Raw genomic sequence first — 20,022 nt, forward strand, 5'->3', positions numbered from 1 at the left:
TTTTTTTTTTCTAGTCCTGGAGCTTGAACTCAGGGTCTGGGCACTGTCCCTGAGATTCTTTTGCTCAAGGCTAGCGCTCTAACACTTGAGCCACAGTGCCACTTATGGCTTTTTCTGTGTATATGGTACTAAGGAATGGAACCCAGGGCTTCACGCATGCTAGGCAAGCATTCTACCACTAAGCCACCTTCCCAGCCCCTACATAGCTTTTTAACAGATGCAGTTCTCAACCTCATGAACTTGGTGCCACATGCTCTTTTGAAATGGGCCCTTGGCATTTGCGAAGATGAGGCCCTGTGACAGAAAAGGACCCAAGACACAGTCTTAAACAAGGACAAATATTTTGAGGACAGAGCTGGATGTCAAAGTAGGGTAGAGAATCTGTCTCTGGCTTTATCTATTAGACTGAGTGAGAGGGCAAGGGAAGTGAAGATAGTTGGTTGTTTTATAAGGCTACTTAAAAGTTACTTATATGCCAGGAGCTAGTGACTCACTCCTATGACCTGACTACCTAGGAGACCACAGTTTAAGGCCAGCCTGGGCAGAAAAGTGGGTGCGAACTGTAGGAGTAGTATTATGGGATGGGGATGTCCGAGTCTAGCTTTCAGAGGGACCTGCACTGGTAGTGCAGTGAGGAGCAGCGTCTGATCTGGAATCAATGTGTGGCTCCATCACTGTGGAGTGATATTTCAAGAGCAAGAGGATTCTAGAACATGTAATATATAACGGGCTCAGGATCTGTTCACAAGCGCCCCCAGCCCTCATGATGGGTGCAGTCCGTAAGACACGAAGCAGCAGCTTTCTTGGTCTGAAGGAGTCTTGCTTTCAAGCCACATGGAACTGGATGTGTATCTTAGCCCGAAGACTGGTTATGACAGAATCTCCCAGGATTCTGTCTCCTCACACAAGAATTGGTAATATGTGGGTTCTTACACCATGGACCACGCAGAAGTGCTTCCTCAAAGCATGGTTTGCAGAGAACCTAGTGAGCTTCTCTGTCCGCAATGTGTTTTCTACTCAAAACAGAACAGAAACCACAGCAGCTAACCTGGAGTTTACAGTCCCTCCCTTCGCCAGAGAAAGCCTGCAGTTTTCAAGAGAACAGACACATTTCCCTCTAAGGGTTCATTTATAAAGTACTTAGTGGTAAAACGGTGACTAGCTTGAGGCCCAGGTTCAATTGGCCCCCAAAAGAAATAAACTAAATAGAAACTGTAAAGCATTTAAGTACATTTCTTTTTTAAAATTTTATTTATTGTTATTTTCTCTTTTTTATACATCTTTAGTATCTTTAGTTGTTACAAAGGAGTTGCCAGTCAACAAAGCAGTTTATGAATACAGTGCATCTTGATCAATGTTGCTTCTTTCAACATTTCTTTTTTTTTCCCCTATATATGTATTTTTTTTTGGGTCCGGTCGTGGGGTCTGAACTCTGGGCCTGGGTGCTATCCCTCAGCTCTTCAGCTCAAGGCTAGCGCTCTACCACTTGAGCCACAGCCCCACTTCCAGCTTTTTATTCTTTGCTTATGTGGTGCTGGGGAATCAAACCCAGGGCCTCATGCATGCAAGGCAAGCACTCTACCACTGAGCCACCTTCCCAGCCCCTCTTTTCTTTCTTTGAGAAAGGTTCCTAAGTATTGGTAACCTTCTCTTAGGAGCCCTGAATCTCAGGTTTTTCTGTCAATTCACTTTTAGATTTCTTGCTTTAATACCTTGACATCTTACAGAGAGGTCAAAATAAATGTGTGCAAAATCTTCTAAGCCTGGGAGAAAAATGCAGCCCAGTCCTGTAGTTGTTGTTCGTAACCTGCTCACAAAAGGGGTCAGGCCTGAGCCTGAGCTCTAGAAATGCATGTGAATATTACGGCTCCAGAGATTCCTACAGCCATCCCTGAATTCTCTTTTCACATTGAACAGAAAGTGCTGACATACTATGTCCCTGAGATTTACCAGGGGTCCGCCTCGATTCTTACTTCAATCCCTATAGCTAGTAAGGTAGAGGAGTTTGAGTTTGAAAGCAGAAGGAAGAGGGGAATTGCCTTTCCTGAGCACGTGTCCCTCATCACATCTTTCTTGCATACTCCCGTCACTCCTGGGTAGTAATAGTTAAGGGCCTTGCATGCGTGCGTGAGATGCTTGGGTTTGAATCTGAGCTTTACTAGTTATGTTGGTGGTGGGAATTCTCACTTAACTTTGCTTGTGTTTCAACACGCTCATTTGTCAAGTCAGGAATGCCAACAATTTCCACCCCATATGGTTCTGGTAAGATGAACTGACTTACTAATATACAGCGAGATGACGACGATGACAACAGTGATGACGGGGAAGGGCCGGGATCAGGGTTCAGCTGACACTTCATCGCCCTCCTGCTGCTGTCATGACTGTGTGTGTGGAAATAGTGTGGAGCTGCAGAGGGATGCAGGTGAACTACAAACAGATATAAACAGCTCTAGAAATGCATGTGAATATTACCAAAGGAGAGGAGGAGGAGGAATGGATTGTGGGAACACATACCAGAGTGGGACCAAGCTTCCTTCTCAGGTCAGAGAAGCGTCCTAGAGAGTGTGCTGCTTTAGCTGAGGCCGAAAGGAGAAGTGAAAGTTAGAAGGGCTGGCCAGGGGAAGTGGGTGGGGGGGAAGGGGGAGAGGGGAAGGGGGTGTGGAGGGCAGTGTGGAGGCAGGCTGAAGTAACTGAAGATAATCAGTGAGCCTGGTATAGGCTCTGAGGAGGCAGAGATCAATGAGGCTGATCATACAGGCCACCAGATGGTGGAATCCTTGTGATGTTAAGTAAGGAGTTTGGGTCATTAAGAGTCCAAGTACAAGCAGGGTGCTGGTGACTCACACCTGTAATCCTAGCTACTCAGGAGGCTGAGATCTGATGATCATGGTTCAAAGCCAGACTGGGCAGGGAAGTTTGTGAGACTCTTATCTCCAAGAAACTACTCAGAAAAAGCTGGAAGTAGCACTGTGGCTCAAGTGGTAGAGTGCTAGCCTTGAGCACAGAGAGGCTCAGGGACAGTGCCCAGGCCCAGAGTTCAAGCACCAGGACTGGCAAAAACAAACAAGAGTCTAAATACTGTTCTCAAAGTTCCCAGGAATTTTTTTCAAGCATCACAATTCTGGGATGAAGTTTTTCCTCTGAAAAATTACTACATGCCCAAAGACACGGACTTAGAAAGCAGATAGTCAGGATTTAAACCTTTATCTCTTTGACTCTAAGGTTAGATTTGATTGATTGATTGATTGATTGATTTGTGCCAGAACAAGAATTTGAACTGCAGACCTTGTGCTCTTGCTTACTCATAGCTGGCTTTCTCCTACTTGAGATATATCCCCAACCCTGCTTTTTGCTGATCAGATGGAACCCAAAGCTCATAGACTTTTCCGTTGTGGGTGGCTTTGAACCACGATCCTCTAGATCTCAGCCTCCTGAGTAGCTAGGATTACATGTGTGAGTAACTGGTGCCACTGTTAGAATTGTTTTGATAAGATATATACTTTTAGAATTTGGAGCCTGGCTGTTTGCTTTGGGGTCACCTTTGATTTCCTTTAACTTCACTTTGTACAATACACAATAATTATGTATAATAAGGCACAGTATTAATAAATACCAGCCTCACAGATAATTGAAAACATGTGGAAATATATGAAAAGCACCAAATGTAGTACAAGACACATGGACAGTATAACTGCTGCTCATGACAGTGCCAGGGATCTGAGGTAGAACCCTAGGAACTGCTGCCTGTTTAGGCTTGGCGCTGCCAGTCTTCTCTCCAAGGGCCACTGGAATCCTTTGCACACAGAACCAACGCCAGCTACATGGCAAGTTCCAAGCTCTGGGCTCTCTGCTCTTAAGCCAGCAGCCACTGAGCTCTGGTAGGGAGATCTGAGGCCTTGCTAACTCACGTACCTTTCTCCCTAGGGCTCAGTGTCCTTGACTTTTAATGCATCTCTTCTGTCTAAGACTTAAAGAACTCAGCTGTTGGCGACAGTTGTTGAACTTCTTTGTTGCTATTTAACTTAACTTTGCTCCTATTTGATCTTAGGAGCACATGTTGTCTCTAGGTGACAGGGTACCGCAGTAGGCTCTCAGTAGGCAAGGATTACTTTCACCAAAATGAGCTTATGTAGGTACTGAAACTCTTTGGAGGTTTTATTGAGAAATAGAATAGCCAGGCACCGGGCTCATGCCTGTAATTCCAGCTATTCAGGAGGCTGAGATCTGAGATTGCACTTCAAAGCCAGCTGTGGCAGGAAAGTGCGTGAGACTCTTATCTCTACTTAACCACCCCAAAAGCTGGAAGTGGAGCTGTGGCTTAAATAGTAGAGTGCTGGCCGTGAGTGGATAAAGCTCAGGGAAAACACCTAGCCCCTGAGTTCAAGTCCAAGGCCTGGAACCAAAAAATAAAATACACCAATCAGGGTGCAGGTGGTTATGTCTGTAATCCTAGCTACTCACAAGGCTAAGATATAGAGGATGATGATTCAAAGCCAGTCTGGGTAGTAAGGTCCATGAGACTCTGTCTCCAAAATAACCATTGAAAAGCTCGGCTGGGGCTGGGTGCTGGTGGTTCACACCTATAATCCTAGCTACTCAGGAGGTTGAGATCTGAGGATCACAGTTGGAAGCCAGCCTGGGCAGAAAAGTCTGTGAGACTCTTATCTCCAATTAACCACCAGAAAACCAGAAGTGGTGCTATGGCCCAAAGTGATAGAGTCTTAGCCTTGAGCAAAAGAGCTCCAGTGAACTCAGGACAGGGCTCTGGCCCTGAGGTCAAGTCCTATCACAACTGGAAAAAAAGAAAAAGAAAAAAAGATTGGCAAGCTGTGAGCAAGTAAGCTGAACAAGCTCAGGGCCTGAGTTCAAATCATGGTGCCAGCAAAATAAGTAAACTCTTAAACAGTCCTTTAAAGTAGACAGAGCATCTAGTATTCTTTTCAGCACAACTGGGGAAATGAGAGCAATAAGCCCTTGTTTTTCTTCCCTTCTGCAGAGTAGACATTTCCTATGTGTAACTCTGCCCTGGAGTTTAGAAAAATAGAGTTGAAGGACAGTATTCCCTCAAGGCTGAGGCAGACGTTGGACCAAATAACTACACATTATCAGTAAAGTTTTAGGACAGAGGAATGATGAAAGCATATCACTTTATTTGTGGAAGACCAGGAGAGAGAGAGAGACAGAGACAGAGACAGACAGAGAGAGAGAGAATGACAGAGGGAGAGAGAAATAGAGGAAGGGAAGGAGAGAGAGAGAGGGAAGAAGAGAAGAAGAGGGAAGGAAGGAGGCAAAGAGGGAAAGAGAAGTAGAGAGAAAAGGAAGGAGAGAGAAAGGGAAGTGAGGAGGGAAGAAGGGACAAAGAAATAGAGAGAAAGAGGGAAAGAGGGAGGGCAGGCTTGTATTGGGCCCATAGGATTTGGGCCTTGAAGAAAATGAGTGTGTGTGTGTGGGGGGGGGGCTGTCCTAGGCACAGGACACAACATATACCAAACCCCTGGGAACAAGAAGCAGCCCTTGGGGATGCCCTGTGGCATCTGCAGGGAGGGCAGCCTGTGGTAGTGGTAGGAGTGGGCTGGGTGCAGAAGGCCAGGACGACCATCACTCCCATTGGTATGGAGACGGATAGGGCCCTCCACTCAGTCTCCAGGTCCGATCTCGAGCACTTCTGCCCAGAGACAGTCCAGCCCAGATACCACCCTTAAACTCGGGGCTGTCTCCTTTGGTACTGCTTCTCTGCACCCCCCCCCACCCCCCCAACCAGAAAGGTGGAACCCAGGGCTTATCACTTGAGGTCCTGTGACCTGACAGCTTGGAGGAACAAAGGTTACTGGGCGAAAGGGTACCTGTGTCATTTACTTTTTGTGGCATGAAGTAGCTGGAGGATTAAAGTCCATCGTGACCAAACATGTGTGTACCTCTCTGGCTGGCAGGGTCATTAAGTTGCTCTTCAAATCAGTCCGGTCTGTTGCTGAGGACACACAGCTGACATCCTCGTGCTCCCTAGCAGGCCTGACCTGGCTTCTCTCACTGTGGCCTGTGTTTGCTTTGCAGCTGTGTAAATGAGTATGGAAGATTATGACTTCCTGTTCAAAATCGTTTTAATTGGCAACGCCGGTGTGGGGAAGACGTGCCTAGTCCGACGATTCACTCAGGTAAGGGAACTTGGAGCCCACGCTTGCGTGTCTGTTCAGCCCCCTTTAGAGGAGTCTGATAGATGCGTGGTAGGGCCTGTGAGTTTGTTTGCTTGCTTGCTTGAGTTATTTTTCAGACAAGGTCTTGTGCTTTTGTCAGGGGCTGGCCTCAGCCTGCAATCCTCTTACTTCTGTCTCTCACATAGCTGGGGTTTGGGGTAAACACTACCGTGGCTGGCTTGATTTTTGAGAGGAGGTCTTGCTAACTTTTTGTCCAAATGAGTCTAGAACGGTGATCCTCTTATTTCTGTCCTCTGAGTAACTAGGTTATATGCATAAGCTACTGTACCCAATCCACTGATGGTACTAGGGTTTAAAATCAGGGCTTTGTGCTTGTTAGGCCTCCAGCCCACCTCTCCTTTTATGGTGCTGGTCATTTTTTTTTTTTAATTTTGTTTTTGGGTCCGGTCATGGGGCCTGAACTCTGAGCCTGGGCGCTGTCCCTCAGCTCTTCGGCTCAAGGCTAGCGCTCTACCACTTGAGCCACAGCACCACTTCTGGCTTTTTTCTTTTTTCTTATGTGGTGCTGAGGAATCGAACCCAGGGCCTCATACAAGCAAGGCAAGCACTCTACCACTGAGCCACCTTCTCAGCCCAGTGCTGGTCATTTTTGAGAGGGGGGTGTCTCATTTTTTGCCTGAGCCACACTGGACCATGATCCTGTTTAAGCTTCTCCATGTAACTGGGCTGGTAGGTGGGTACCACCATACCCAGCCTTTTCTCTTGAGATGGGATCTCATGCACTTTGTTGCCCAGGATTTCAGTCCTCCTGATCTCAACTTTGAATGTAGCTGACACAAACTACAGCACCTAGCTCTTGTTTAATATGGCCTTAAATTGTGATTCTCTGTTAATCACCTCTTAAGTAATTAGGATTTCCAACATGAGCCATTGTGCCTGGTAACTATGGGTTCTTCATGCATCCTTTGGAAGCTGCATTGTTTGTGGCCTAGTATTTGTTTAAACTGCCTAAAAGAATCATAGCTCTGGGGATAACCCCAACTTCCCACGTCTTGTTTCTGCTCTCTTTTTATGAAAAGAACATGCCATTTTACTTTCAGTGTGCAGCATCAAAAATAAATTATTGCCCAAGTAAAGTGGCTGACACCTGTAATCCTAGCTACTCAGGAGGCAGAGATGGGGCCAATCATAATTTGAGGCCAATTTGAGCAAAATGTTTGTGAGGTCCCATCTTAACTAATAGAAAATTGGACATCGTATTGTCATCTGGCTTCAGAAGAGGCTGAGATTGGTTTGGGCAGGCCCAGGGATAAACTGAGACTTTATTCAAACAATAATGAATGCAAAAAAGGACTAGGGGCATGGCTTCAGTGGTAGAGCACCTGCCTGGCATGCCCAATACCCTGAGTCAAAACCCCAATGCCCAGCTACTTAAAAATAATAATAAATAAAGCCCCAGTGATGCCTATATGTATACGTGTGTGTGTGCACACATGTGTGTGTATGGATGGACTGATATGTTTAAAAACTAGATGAGTAGTTCATAATGATCCAAAAGGAGAAACAAATGAATTTGGACCTTAAGCTAAACCTAAATAGTCATAAGCAAACAAATACAAAGGAAACCTCAAACTCCTTGCCTTTGCCCTCTTCCCTCCTCCCAGCAAACTGAGAGAATTGTTCTGGTATAGAAACAAGTATGCTGATTTTCTAAGTCTTTGAAACAGAAATGAAATGAAGACTGTAAAGGAAGACTTGCACCAAAGCCAGTGTCTTTTCTGGCTTGAACCCTTATCATATGGCATAGCTACAAGTCTCCTGTGGAGCTGTTCTCTTGAGGTTCACCAACAGGACACAGATATTTTCAATGCACTGAGAAGTCATTCTAAGGCTGTGTATCCCCTGGAAAAATGAACGATGCCCTTCTCTGGACCATCGTGCATATAGCTGTGTCTTCATAACAAGCATGTTGGGAAAGTTGAAACTGCCACTTCCATTTCCTCCTCCTCTTGTGTTTTTGTCTTTCTAGTGCTGAGCTTGAACTTAGCTGATTCACTCTTGGTAGGCAGGTACTCTCCCACTTGAGCCGTACCTCTAGTCCTTTTTTGCTCTGGTTATTTTTAAGATAGGGTTTTGCTCTTTGCCTGTACTGGCCTGGACTGCTATCCTATTTATGCTTCCAAACATAGTTGGGATGAAAGGTTTGTGATACCAAGCACAGATTTTTCTGTGGAGTTTACCACTAACTGGTTTTTTTTTTTCCCCCAGGCTGGTCTTGTACTATAATCCTCACATTTTCGGGCTCTCAAGTAGCTGGAATTATAGGTATAAGGCACTGTACTCCGTTGAGTAAGCTTGTGGCTCATCTGCTTGTATTGATAATTTTGTGTGGCCTGCAAATGATGTTATCAATACCAAATGGTCCTTGGCTAAAACAAGGTTTCCACACCGGGTAGGGCCACCAGGTATGATAGAAAGAGCACTAGCTCAGGAGTGGAGACTCGGGTCCAAGTCATGATCCTGTCCCCGGCTTTCCTGGTGAGCCTGGGTGAGCTCCCTGCCCTTCCCAGCCCTCCCATGGTACAGGAGGAGCCTGGTGAGTTCCAAAGCCTGACAGTGTGTGAGTCTGAGGAAAACTGAAGAGGCAGTTTGGATAACAAAAGCAGCTTTAGGGCCCAGAGTCACTCGAGATTGTTAGGTTTTTTAAAAAAGAGGTGGCCAAGTAAGAACAGCACCACACACATGGTAAGGGGTAGGTTTATTCATAGTTCCAGCTGGCCATGTTGGCACTTCACATGGCTGGGAAAGGCCTGGGAAAGACGTGGGAAAGACCTGGGGAAAAAGGGGGCGTCTGGGCCTGTACTAGGCCTTATCTAGGGTATGGGTAGAGAAAGGTGTGGCTACATGGAATTCAGATGTGACCTCAGCAGATGCAGACATGACCTCTTCCAGGTGTGCCAGTTGCCTAGGTAACACAGGTACTGGGTGGAGACTTTACTGTGAGGAGGGTGGAGTCTGCTCGCCTTCCAGGAGCAGACCTTACAAAAATAAGAGAAGTTTTCCTGTGTTAAGTGAATGCACAAAGAACCCGTGCTTTATATGGAATCTGGTGAAATCAAGAATAAAGAGCTATCAGGTATCGGGGCTCTTCATCCAATGGGATGGAGAGATATCTCTTAACTGGTTTTACATCCACTTAACATCACTAATTGTTTCTGCTTTTGCCAGAGGGACAAGATTCTGAATTGCAGAGAAGGAAGGAAATTGGTGTCATTACCAAAAGATCACTTGGAGATTATTCAGTGTATTCCTCTCATTATTCACACAAAAACCTCCAATGTTCAGAGGCTAAATGATGGGCATGTGATCTCATACTGTGTCAGGGGCAAAGCCAGGATTCCACCCAGTTTCCTGGGCTAAGTTTCTTAGCCTGATAATTTCTATCTCTTGCAGGTTTGAACCTCTGACACCACTCTCTATAAACCCAAGCCCTATCATTTAAGATGAAAATACTTCCTTTTTTCAAACAGTAAGATTGGCAAAGGAGCATATTTTACTTCTTTACTTCTTTTCCTTTGCTGGCTACCTTTTGTCCTTCTAGCCTCTCAGATCTCCACCTCCAAATTCATATTTCCTAGACAGGATTTTGTTTATTTTTGTCCACCAGTAAGCAGTTAAAATGGATAAGATTCAACTGTTTTTGAGGTATGAATGGTTGGGGAACAAAATAGTGGTGGGGGGGTGAGGGAAGAAAACATTGGGAAGGAATTTTTTTTTTTAGTTTTTGACATTTGGTAGACTACAAACAGCTGGAGCTATAAACTTGAAATTTGTCCACCTTGTATTGGAGCCAAGTCAAAACAGAAGAAAATTGATTCAATATTTGTAAGGAAAGTTATGAATATATTTATGTTTTTTTTGCAGGTCTTCAATAGGAACATTTTCTTTTGGGTTCAAGCTCAGCCTTTTAAGTTCAAACTTTAATTAAGGAACTCTCTTGTTAGGGATTAGACTTGATTGAAGATCCTTTAGTCTTGGCTGCCAGAATTAATAAGGTCCATTTTAGTTCAATTTCTGAAATATGAGAGGAAAGGGAAGGGAGACTAAATAGAGTCCTTTCTTGATAGAACTCCTTGCTATACCATCAACTTCCTTCGGAAGCTTAAAGGAAACATTATGCAACAGTAAACAGCATTAAACATCATTTTACTAATATCCTATCTTTTTGGAAATGACTGTTTCCAGCTTACAAAAAGCTCCTCCCCTTCCCTCTCCCCTCTCTTTCCTCCAGCTCCTCCCTCTCCTCCCCCTCCTTTCCATGCTCATTTCTACTTCACACTTGTTGGACTGGAAAACCCAGAGGGAGAGTAGCTTTCTCTTTCTGAGGCCACTAGTGACCCAAAGCCTTCTGCTTCCTGGTTTATTGCTGTTTCTCCTCCACTGTCTCTCCCTGAGGACAATTTTCTTAGACCCACCGAGCCTGGCCCCAGGGCAGAAGACAATGTTCATTGTCTTGTGTTCATTCTCCTGCTCAGTTCTTGTTTGCTTTCCTATTGGCCATGCATCCTCGTGGCTGACACCTTCAGGATGCATAACCAAATTTAAGCTTCCTCTGTAGACTACCTATCCATTTCCCTCAATGCAACAACCCTGATCTCATTCCTGGGGTCCCCTGCTCCTCAGTGTTACTACCTGTGTCTGATTTTTGTTTCTTTCTTTGAAATCAGCACCCCTTGCACCCCCATAGCCCTTCCCTAATCCTCTTGCTTTTTTTGTCCCCATTTCTGTGTTGGTTTCTCCCAACAATTTTCTCTCCCTCTTTGCCCGTCCTCTCTTCTCAAAACACACATCTGGAGTTTCACAGTGCTCCTGTGACGTCAACCAGAGTTGCCTTTTCTACCAGTTAACTCAGCCAAGGGAAGGGTCTGCAGTGAATAGTGGGCAGAGGGGGCTGTGGGGGAGGCAGAGATTTCATCTAATGGAAAGATGTGCCTAACTGTTACTCACCATTGTTTCCTCTTTAGGGTCTTTTCCCCCCAGGTCAAGGAGCCACAATTGGAGTTGATTTTATGATTAAGACAGTGGAGATCAATGGTGAAAAAGTAAAGGTAAGGCTTTAAATGTGCCCTAAGGCTTTCTTGTGCCCTATAAGAGTTGAGATGAAATAGTGCTATCCTATCTGCATCACATTTATTCATTGTTTTTATGGTAATCCACCTGGAGCTGGGTATTGGTGGTTCCACCTATAATCCTAGCTACTCAAGAGGCTATGATCTGAGGATCAAGGTTCGAAGCCAGCCTGGGCCTGACAGTCTGTGAGCTTCTTGTCTTCAATTAACCACCAAAAAGTTGGAAGTGAAGCTTTGGCTCAAATGATAGAGTACCACCAGCCTTAAGCAAAAGAAGATTGGGGACAGAGCCCAGGGGAAGGGAAGGAGGGAGGGAGAGGGGGAGGGAAGGAGGGAAGAAGGAAGGAAGGAAGGAAGGAAGGAAGGAAGGAAGGAAGGAAGGAAGGAAGGAAGGAAGGAAGGAAGGAAGGAAGGAATCTCTACACCCAGCCTTGATGGCTTCCTTCTAGTACCTTTATGGAGCAGGAAGAGGTTGTGGATGACAAAACTTCTACACTGGAAGATGGAAAGAAGGGCTAAATAGATTATCCTGTCTTCTGTCATGTTTGATGATGTAAAACCAGGGAAGAAATTTCTTTCTTGATTTCCTGAGTTGGACCAGTAAACAATAATATTTCCTCTAAACAGCAGCCCCATGAGAAAGCTGCCAGGTCCCTCACATGTCATTTTAGGTTATTCAGTCATAGAACTAGCTTATTAAAGTTATCTTGACTCCCCTCACACCCTTATCCCTAATGAAAGAGAGATGCTAAATAAAAATCCAAGAAAGGAACCATGATCTCTACTCTGTCCCTAACTTGGTGGCTCCCCAGTGGATTGGTACTGGGAGAAGTGGGGTATTCCCAGGAACAGGAGAGGATACAGTGCTTTCTGTGGTCAGGGCAACTGCCAGGAGCTCTTACATATGGGTTTGTATTTATTTGTTTTGTTTTGTTTTTTGTACTTGTACTAGGGCTTGTATTCAGAGCCTGGGGGCTGTCCCTTAGCTTTATTGTTCAAGGCTAGCATTCTTACCATTGGAGCCACAGTTCCACTTCTGGCTCTTTGCTGGTTGATTGGAGGTAAGAGTCTCATGAACTTTCCTGCCCAGTCTTGCCTTTGAACTGTGATCCTCAGACCTCAGCCTCCTGAGTAGCTAGGATTACAGGTGTGTGCCACTGGCCCCTAGCACATGTGTTACTGTAGTAACCATAACCTTCAGTATAAACCCTGGGAGGCAGGTAGATTGTCCTTTTCCTGGCATCAGGAAGGTTAAACTCACTTATCCATGGCTCTAAGCCACCAGGAAGGGAGATAGACAGGATCTGAACCAACTATCCACTTCTGTGGGCTTTCCCCACTAGAGACAAGGGTGGAATAGCCCTGACACCTTGTAGCAGGGATGGGAGTAAATTACATGGGAGGAGGGAAAGACACTGATCCTGGTACTGTGTTCGGCCTGCCACTCAGTTCTTGAATTTTAGTCAGGTGTTTCCAAGCCAAGTCCCATGGAAAGAAATGCTAACCAGGCTATCCAGCAGCACAGAGAAACAGGCATCAGATCCTAACATAAACACGCCAGATTTGGTTGTGTTATGGCATCTGTGTGTACCGGCACTCCTTTTTTGAATGCCCTGGGAAGGGCAAGTAAGCTCCAAGATGTTCATGTAGCATCTCGTAGGTGCAATTGCAAAAGAAGTGTTAGGAAGAGGCTCTTGAGCTTTTCCAGTCTTTCTTCCAGTCCTGATTCTTCAGAGACATTACACTGAAAACAACCATGAAAAGGAGACTTGGGGGCACTGGAAAGTAAAAGTAGGGTGTGAAACTCCCACAGATGCCAACCAGATGGGCAAGGGCCAGAGGGGAGGGGCAGGAGTGGGCTGCATACGCAGGCAAAGTCTTTGGAGTTCCTTTCGTTCCTTTTGCAGAGGAGCTGGTTACCAAGATGGGAACTGGGAAAGGATGAATCCACTTTATGAGCTTCAGTCCCATGCCTGCAGTTCCCACTTAGACACGTATGAGAGTTCATGTGCATGTTAGAAATGTCATGTCTGGCACTGACCGAAATAAGTGCTGAATAAAAAAAAAATGCTCCCCGTGGTAAGAACACACTTAGTGTCTGAAATCTCTAGGCTTAGTCTTCCATTTATTTTTATTATTAAGGTGTTGTGCAGAGGGGTCACTGCTTCATAAATCAGGTGAGGAGTACATTTCTCTTTCCTCTAAGTTCCCCCTTTCTGCCCCTGCCCACAAGTTGCAGAGTTCATTTTCTACGTAGTGTTTACTGAGTCCCACTGCTGCATTTGTTCACCCCTCCTCCCTCCATTTCAGTGCCCCCTTTTTGCCCCCCTCAGAAGACAGAAACAAAGAACCAACAAAAAAATAAAGCAAAAAACAAACAACCACAAAAAGAAATCCATATTGTCATTTCCCGGAATTTGTTTCTACAAATAGTATTTCAGACGTTTAGAGGTATTATACCTTTGGGTTCCTCCTCTAAGAGGAGGGGCCTCCTTTAGTCTCACTGTTTGTATGTGAACGCCCAGAGTCCTGTATAATTTGTCTTGCCCTGGTTTATATTAGATCTCGCTTCTGCATATGAGAGAAGAAAACATGTACAGTTTGTCTGTCTGCTCTTGGCTTGCCTCAGTGAGTCTGATTTGTTCTGCTGTAATCTCATTTTATTATTTATTTATTTTTTATTGTGAAAATATTGTACAGAGGGGTTACAATTACATGGGCAAGAAAATGAGTACATTTCTTATCAAGCATTGCAGCCTCCTCCTTTGTTTCCCCTTCCCATCCCTTCCCAGTCTCATTTTAAAATGCTGATTACATTCCCAAAATTCATCTTTCTATGGCTTCTGAGTCCACAGCAAGAACACAGGCTCCCAAGGCTTGTGTTTTACGCATCTTTGTATTCCTAACACAGTTCCTGTGTCCAGCACCTCTTCAGACTAAACCCCATTCTGGTCCAGACCAGTCCATCAAGACACAGAATGGCCCTCTTCTACCATCCTTGTCCAAGAGCCTCATGTGGCTGGTGGAATGGCTCAAGTGGTAGAGAGTCTGTCTAGCAAGCACAAGAAACTTCCCAATAGTCTTATTAATGTGTGAAAATATAAGGACCTCTCCCCCTTTCTTGGTGTGTCAGCCCTAGGATTTGAACTCAGGGTCTGGGTGCTGTCTCTGAGTTTTGTTGCTCAAGGCTAGTGCTCTGTCACTTGAGCCACAGCTCCATGTCTAACTTTTTGGTTGTTAATTCAAGATAGAGTCTCACAGACTTTCCGGGCTGGCTTTGAACTGTGACGCTCAGACCTTATCCTCCTGAGTAGCTAGGATTACAGGCTTGAGTTGCCAGGACAACTAGAAGACAGTTGTGTTATTGTCACTGGTGTTAACATTTACTGCACACCTCCCTTCTTCGTGATGATTAGTTACTAAGCTTTGCAAGCTTTCTCAGAGCCCTATGTGATCAAGGGAAGGAGAAACCACTATGAGTTTGTGCAACATCAAATGTAGGACCAGAACAAGGGTCTCTTTCCTCAGCTCCCCTCAGTCTCTCAGGTTCACACAAGTGATCATTCTTTCTAGAATGGCTCCCAATCACAGGCAAGCTAACCCAGGAATTAGAAGATTCTTATAACCATTGAGAATAAACGCCAGATTCCGTGGAGGTCAAGTTAAGGAGTCTCCTCCCCACCTTTTTACTATTACAGAGGCTTGACCTCAGGGCCTTGTGTTCTTAGGTGGCTTTCTTGCTCATGTCTAGTGCACTAACACTTAAACCACACCCCCAAGCTGACATTTTGCTGATTAATTAGAGATGGAGTCTCACATGCTTTTCTGCACAGGCTGGCTTTGAATAATGATCCTCCAAATCTCAACTTCCTGAGTAGCTAGGATTCTAGTTGTGAGCCACCAGCAACTGGCTAGTAGGCTCACCTCTTAAAGGAGTATGCAGTATAAAGATGAGCTTGAGCAGAAAATGTAGTTAAAACATGTAGCCAGGTGCTGGTAGCTCCCAGCTGTAATCCTAGCTACTCAGGAGGCTGAGATCTGAGGATAGCGGTTCAAAGCGAGCCCAGGCAGGAAAATCTGTGAGTCTCTTATTTCTAATAAACCACCAGAAAACCAGAAGTGGTGCTGTGGCTCAAGTGGTAGAGTGCTAGCCTTGAGCTGAAGAGCTGAGGGACAGCACTCAGGCCCAGTTCAAGCTCCATGACCAAAACCAAACCAAAACAACAACAACAAAAAACAGCCATCTAGCCCACTAACTTGTATCCTTAAAAACTGTTAAATGATGATACATTTTGATGTATATATATATATATTTGTTTTGTTTTGTTTTTGGTCATGGGGCTTGAACTCAGGGCCTGGGTACTGTCCCTCAGCTCTTCAGCTCAAGGCAAGCACTGTACCCCTTGAGCCACAGCACTACTTCCAGTTTTCTGGTGGTTAATTGGAGATAAGAGTCTCATGGACTTTCTTGACATGGCTGGTTTTGACCCATGATGCTCAGATCTCAGCCTCCTGAGTAGTTAGGATTTCAGGCATGAGCCACCGGCACCCTGCTTGTACTACTCTTTTAAGGCTAATTAATTATTCTTTCCTTGGGGATTCCACAATTCTATATCATTTAATCATTGTTCCAATGTGTCCACCACACAGGGTGTTAGGCAGTCCGGGTATGATGTCGAAGAGAACACAGACTGCTCAGGAGGTAGGCTAGGACACTAGTAATGTTGACATTGTTGCCAAGTAGCAACAATCCATTGTAGTGAGAAAGAGGCCGTAGTGATTAAGTAGTGGTACAATCAAAGAGAGGATAAGCATTGTGGTATCCCTATGTTGTAGGTGGGAAGCTAGAATATTCATGGCTGCAGTACTGAAAATATATAATGACTGTCATGAGACAACATTAGGAGACATGCTGTCTTTTTTGTTTTAATCTTTTGTGGTTTTAGAGAGGGTCTCACTATAGAACACAGATTATAGTCTTAAACTTGGGATTCTCCTGCCTCTGCCTCCTAAATGCTGGGATTACAGGTATGAACTACCATGCTGGCCTTTTTGATAAAACATCTCATTTGTGCTGTTGTTACTTACACTTAGATTTGAGTCTCACAGTCTGTTTATACAGTGTTTTTAGACAAAGGATCATGTTTGACATCTTGGGTCCTCCTTGCGCCTTGCACAGTGTCCTATAAATGCTGAGAGAGGCAAATGGATTGCAGAGAAAAGCAAAGGCAAGCAGAGTGAAAAAGGCAGTAGCATATAAACATTCTTAATAACCAACTGTCAGGCGGAAAACAGCCAGCTTCCCCGGGCAAAGTAGCATCTATCTTGTCAAGGCTGCACAATAACTCTTGTAGAAAGTATTTAATGCTCAAAGCGGTTTCTGAAATGTGCTAGTCATGAGAACACAGGGTATTCTAATGACAGGCAGTATCTCAATCAGATCCCTTGCATTTAGAGGCTCCATGGGCTTTAAAACAATAACCTGCTAGACTAGGAAGGTGGCTTAGTAGTAGAGTGCTTGCCTAGTATGTATGAAGTCCTGGGTTCGATTCCTTAGTACCACATACACAGAAAAAGCCAGAAGTGTCACTGTGGCTCAAGTGGTAGAGTAAATGCTAGCCTTGAGCAAAAACAGCTCAGGGACAGTACCCAGGCCTTGAGTTCAAGTGCCAGAACTGGCAAAAACAAACAAACAAAAAAACACAATAACCTGCTACTCTTAAGGCAAGACCTGCAGAAGAGAACTATGTTCCTAGGTTTGAGGCAGAGAAGAGCTTTTAAGTTCCAGCAAAAGCTGTTACGTCTCTCTGTTTGCAGTTTGTACACTTAGACTCCAATGTATGTCAGCTGTGACTTCAAATCCAAGGAGTGTGCCACTAATTTGTGGCAGGGACCACCCACCCCTGACCAGCTAAGCTGGCAAAGCGGAGGGCAACACCACTGACTGCGCTCTTTAGAGTCACCTCTCCACTTAAATAAGTCTTCAGTGGCAAATGCAACAAGTAGGTGGGGGGGCCAGGCCTCCCTGGGGACAGGAGACGTGGAGTCTGCTTGCCAGCTTTGTGAGTATCTGGTTAGGAGACAGTTTCCCGTCAGTCTCCAGCGAGACTGTTGGTAAATATTTGACTATCTTCCCTTTGCTGGGAACTGTATTTGGTGAGTAAAACGAACCCTGCAGCCTCCATCTTGAGGCCTTGAGCAAGTGGGAAAGACACGGATGAGTCACTACACCAAGAATCATGAGGTGAATGACACACAATGTGTCGCAAGGGTGATCACACTGTCCCTGGGAAGGTTACGGAAGGCCTTTCCTGCAGAAGTGGTGGTGTGTCGAAGGAGATCCAGCTGTGATGTGTGAGATGTACAGTCAGAGGACGGAATGGCAGAGGACAGCAGCGGCTGTGGTTGGCGTTCCCCAAGGTCTCGTGACCTGCTCTGGGCAGACTCTCTGTCTCACTCCTCCTCTGCTCCGGGAAGAGACATTGAAGAAGAGATGCAAGGAGTAGTTTGCCTTCTTCTTTGTTACAAAAGCCACCCGTTATCAGGCTTCAGAAATGATTCCACTTTAGAAGGGGTTCAGCAAGAACCCCTTTTGAGAAAGAAACAACAGAAGCCCAAAGAGGTTCATTGACTCACCCAAGGACACAGAGCAAAGGGCAGTGTTTTTCTGTCTGCTGTGGCAGTGTTCCTGTTTCTGTTCATACGAGGGTGAACACAAGAAGGAACACAAGAAGGGTGCCTTCTTATGTTTTTTTTTTTTTTGGATTGTTCACTAGAAAGGGTGGTAAGGTTGGATTTCTTCCTCTTTCTGTAACATGACAGCCTGCTCTGAGCAAAGCCTGGGACATAGCTCCTGATAAGTTGTCTAGGAGACTCTGAGCAGTAGCTCTGTACTGTACTTTCCTCAGGGAAGAAATAGGTATAATTGTACCTAACTCATAGAGTAATTATGAGGATTGAATTATTACATACAAAGTACTTACTATGTTACATATAAGCTTCTGGGGTTTTTTAAATTTTTTTTGGTGCTGGTACTGGGGCTTGAACTTAGCACTTAGGTAAGGCTGATTCTTTACCACTTGAGTCATACTTCCACTTCTGGGTTTTTGGTAGATAATTGGAGATAAGAGTCTTGGACTTTTCTGCCTGAGCTGAACCATGATTCTCAGATCTCAGCCTCTTGACGAGCAAGGATTACATGTGTGAACCACAGTGCCCAACATAAGCTTCTTAAAATACAACTTGAAACACAATAAATGTACAGAAAGCTATATCTTATTTTATTTTTTTAAGAATTAAGAAGGAATTCTCAAATAACCAAAGAGGAAAAAAAAAAAAATCAAGCTTTAAAAAAAAATCGAGGGCTGGGAAGGTGGCTCAGTGGTAGAGTGCTTGCTTTGCATGCATGAGGCCCTGGGTTTGATTCCTCAGCACCACATAAGCAAAAAGAAAAAAGCCGGAAGTGGCACTGTGGCTCAAGTGGTAGAGTGCTAGCCTTGAGCTGAATAGCTGAGACACAGCGCCCAGAGTTCAGGCCCCATGACCAGACCCTCCCCCCCAAAAAATCCAAATACCTGACAATAGCAACAGATCATAAATGGCTTCAGGGCAGAAAATAACCATGAAATTATTTGGGTGTAGGTCTTCTCATTTCTAAGCAAAAGCAAGGCATGCCCTTGAAATTTCCTCCTAATTCAAGCTGATCCTCCCCTTCTCCCTTTACAGCTACAGATCTGGGACACTGCAGGACAGGAGAGATTTCGCTCCATTACCCAGAGTTATTACCGCAGCGCCAATGCCTTGATCCTCACCTATGACATTACCTGTGAGGAATCCTTCCGCTGCCTGCCTGAGTGGCTGCGAGAGATAGAACAGTATGCCAGCAACAAGGTCATCACCGTGCTAGTGGGTAAGTAGGGAAGAAGGAGCAGGAAAGTTGATTTGTGGATGTCAGGAAATCTATAATCACATAACACTTAGGCTTTGGTACCTTGTAAGTCATGAATTCAGTTCTTCTGCACCTGAAGAGTAAATGAAGAAGACTCATAGTGATTGTTTAGAAAAATAAAGCTGAAGATATTGCAGTTTGATTTTTCTATTAATGTGGGCTCTGGGGAGAAGTTGGCTGTTCATGGAAGTTATGTAGGTGGCTATACAATTTTTAAAAATTGAGTTACAAGATGGTGGAAACTGCTGGTTGTGAGTGACAGGGAATTCGTTATTTAAGCAATTGTTCATTCCTTAAAAAATAGATTTTGTTTAATTTTTTTGTGCTGATGTTTGGACACTGTGTTTCAAAAATAATCCTTAAGGAAATGCTGCCTTTTCTTTCATGTCAATATGTTTGGAGGGATGGGACCAAAAACAACCCTGTCCTAAGAAATACATCCATTAAAAATGGAATCACAAGCCAGGAGCCGGTGGCTCACACCTATAATCCTAGCTACTTAGGAAGTTCAGATCTCAGGATGGCCATTGGAAGCCAGCCTGAGCAGGAAAGTCCCTGAGTCTCTTATCTCCAGTTAACCACCAGCAGACCAGAAGTGGCGCCATGGCTCAAAGTGCTAGAGTGCTTGCCTTGAGCGGAAAAGCTCAGGAACAGCTCCCAGGACCTGAGTTCAAGCCCCACAACTGACAAAAAAATAAATAAGTAAACAAAAATGGCATTACAGGTGTGGGATGTAGCTCAGTGTATTCAAGTTTGATGTCCTAGGTTCCAGTATCCTTGGAACTGGGCTCCA

At 44.8% G+C, this 20,022-nt stretch overlaps 1 protein-coding gene across 3 annotated transcripts in view; it reads left to right on the forward strand.

The window, feature by feature from the left end:
- The window catches only part of Rab30 (RAB30, member RAS oncogene family), a 90,474-nt gene that overhangs the window by 63,607 nt on the left and 6,845 nt on the right, over positions 1 to 20,022 (forward strand). For all 3 annotated transcript variants that reach the window (XM_042690151.1, XM_042690162.1, XM_042690169.1), the window contains exons 2-4: positions 6,052 to 6,152; positions 11,177 to 11,260; positions 19,007 to 19,190. In XM_042690151.1, the coding sequence (XP_042546085.1) occupies positions 6,060 to 6,152; positions 11,177 to 11,260; positions 19,007 to 19,190 (361 nt within the window). In that variant the 5' untranslated portion in view covers positions 6,052 to 6,059. The remainder of the gene's footprint in view (positions 1 to 6,051; positions 6,153 to 11,176; positions 11,261 to 19,006; positions 19,191 to 20,022) is intronic.

The sequence above is a fragment of the Dipodomys spectabilis genome, unplaced genomic scaffold (assembly GCF_019054845.1).
Source record: "Dipodomys spectabilis isolate Male_0828 unplaced genomic scaffold, ASM1905484v1 ptg000003l, whole genome shotgun sequence".
NCBI lineage: Eukaryota > Metazoa > Chordata > Mammalia > Rodentia > Heteromyidae > Dipodomys > Dipodomys spectabilis.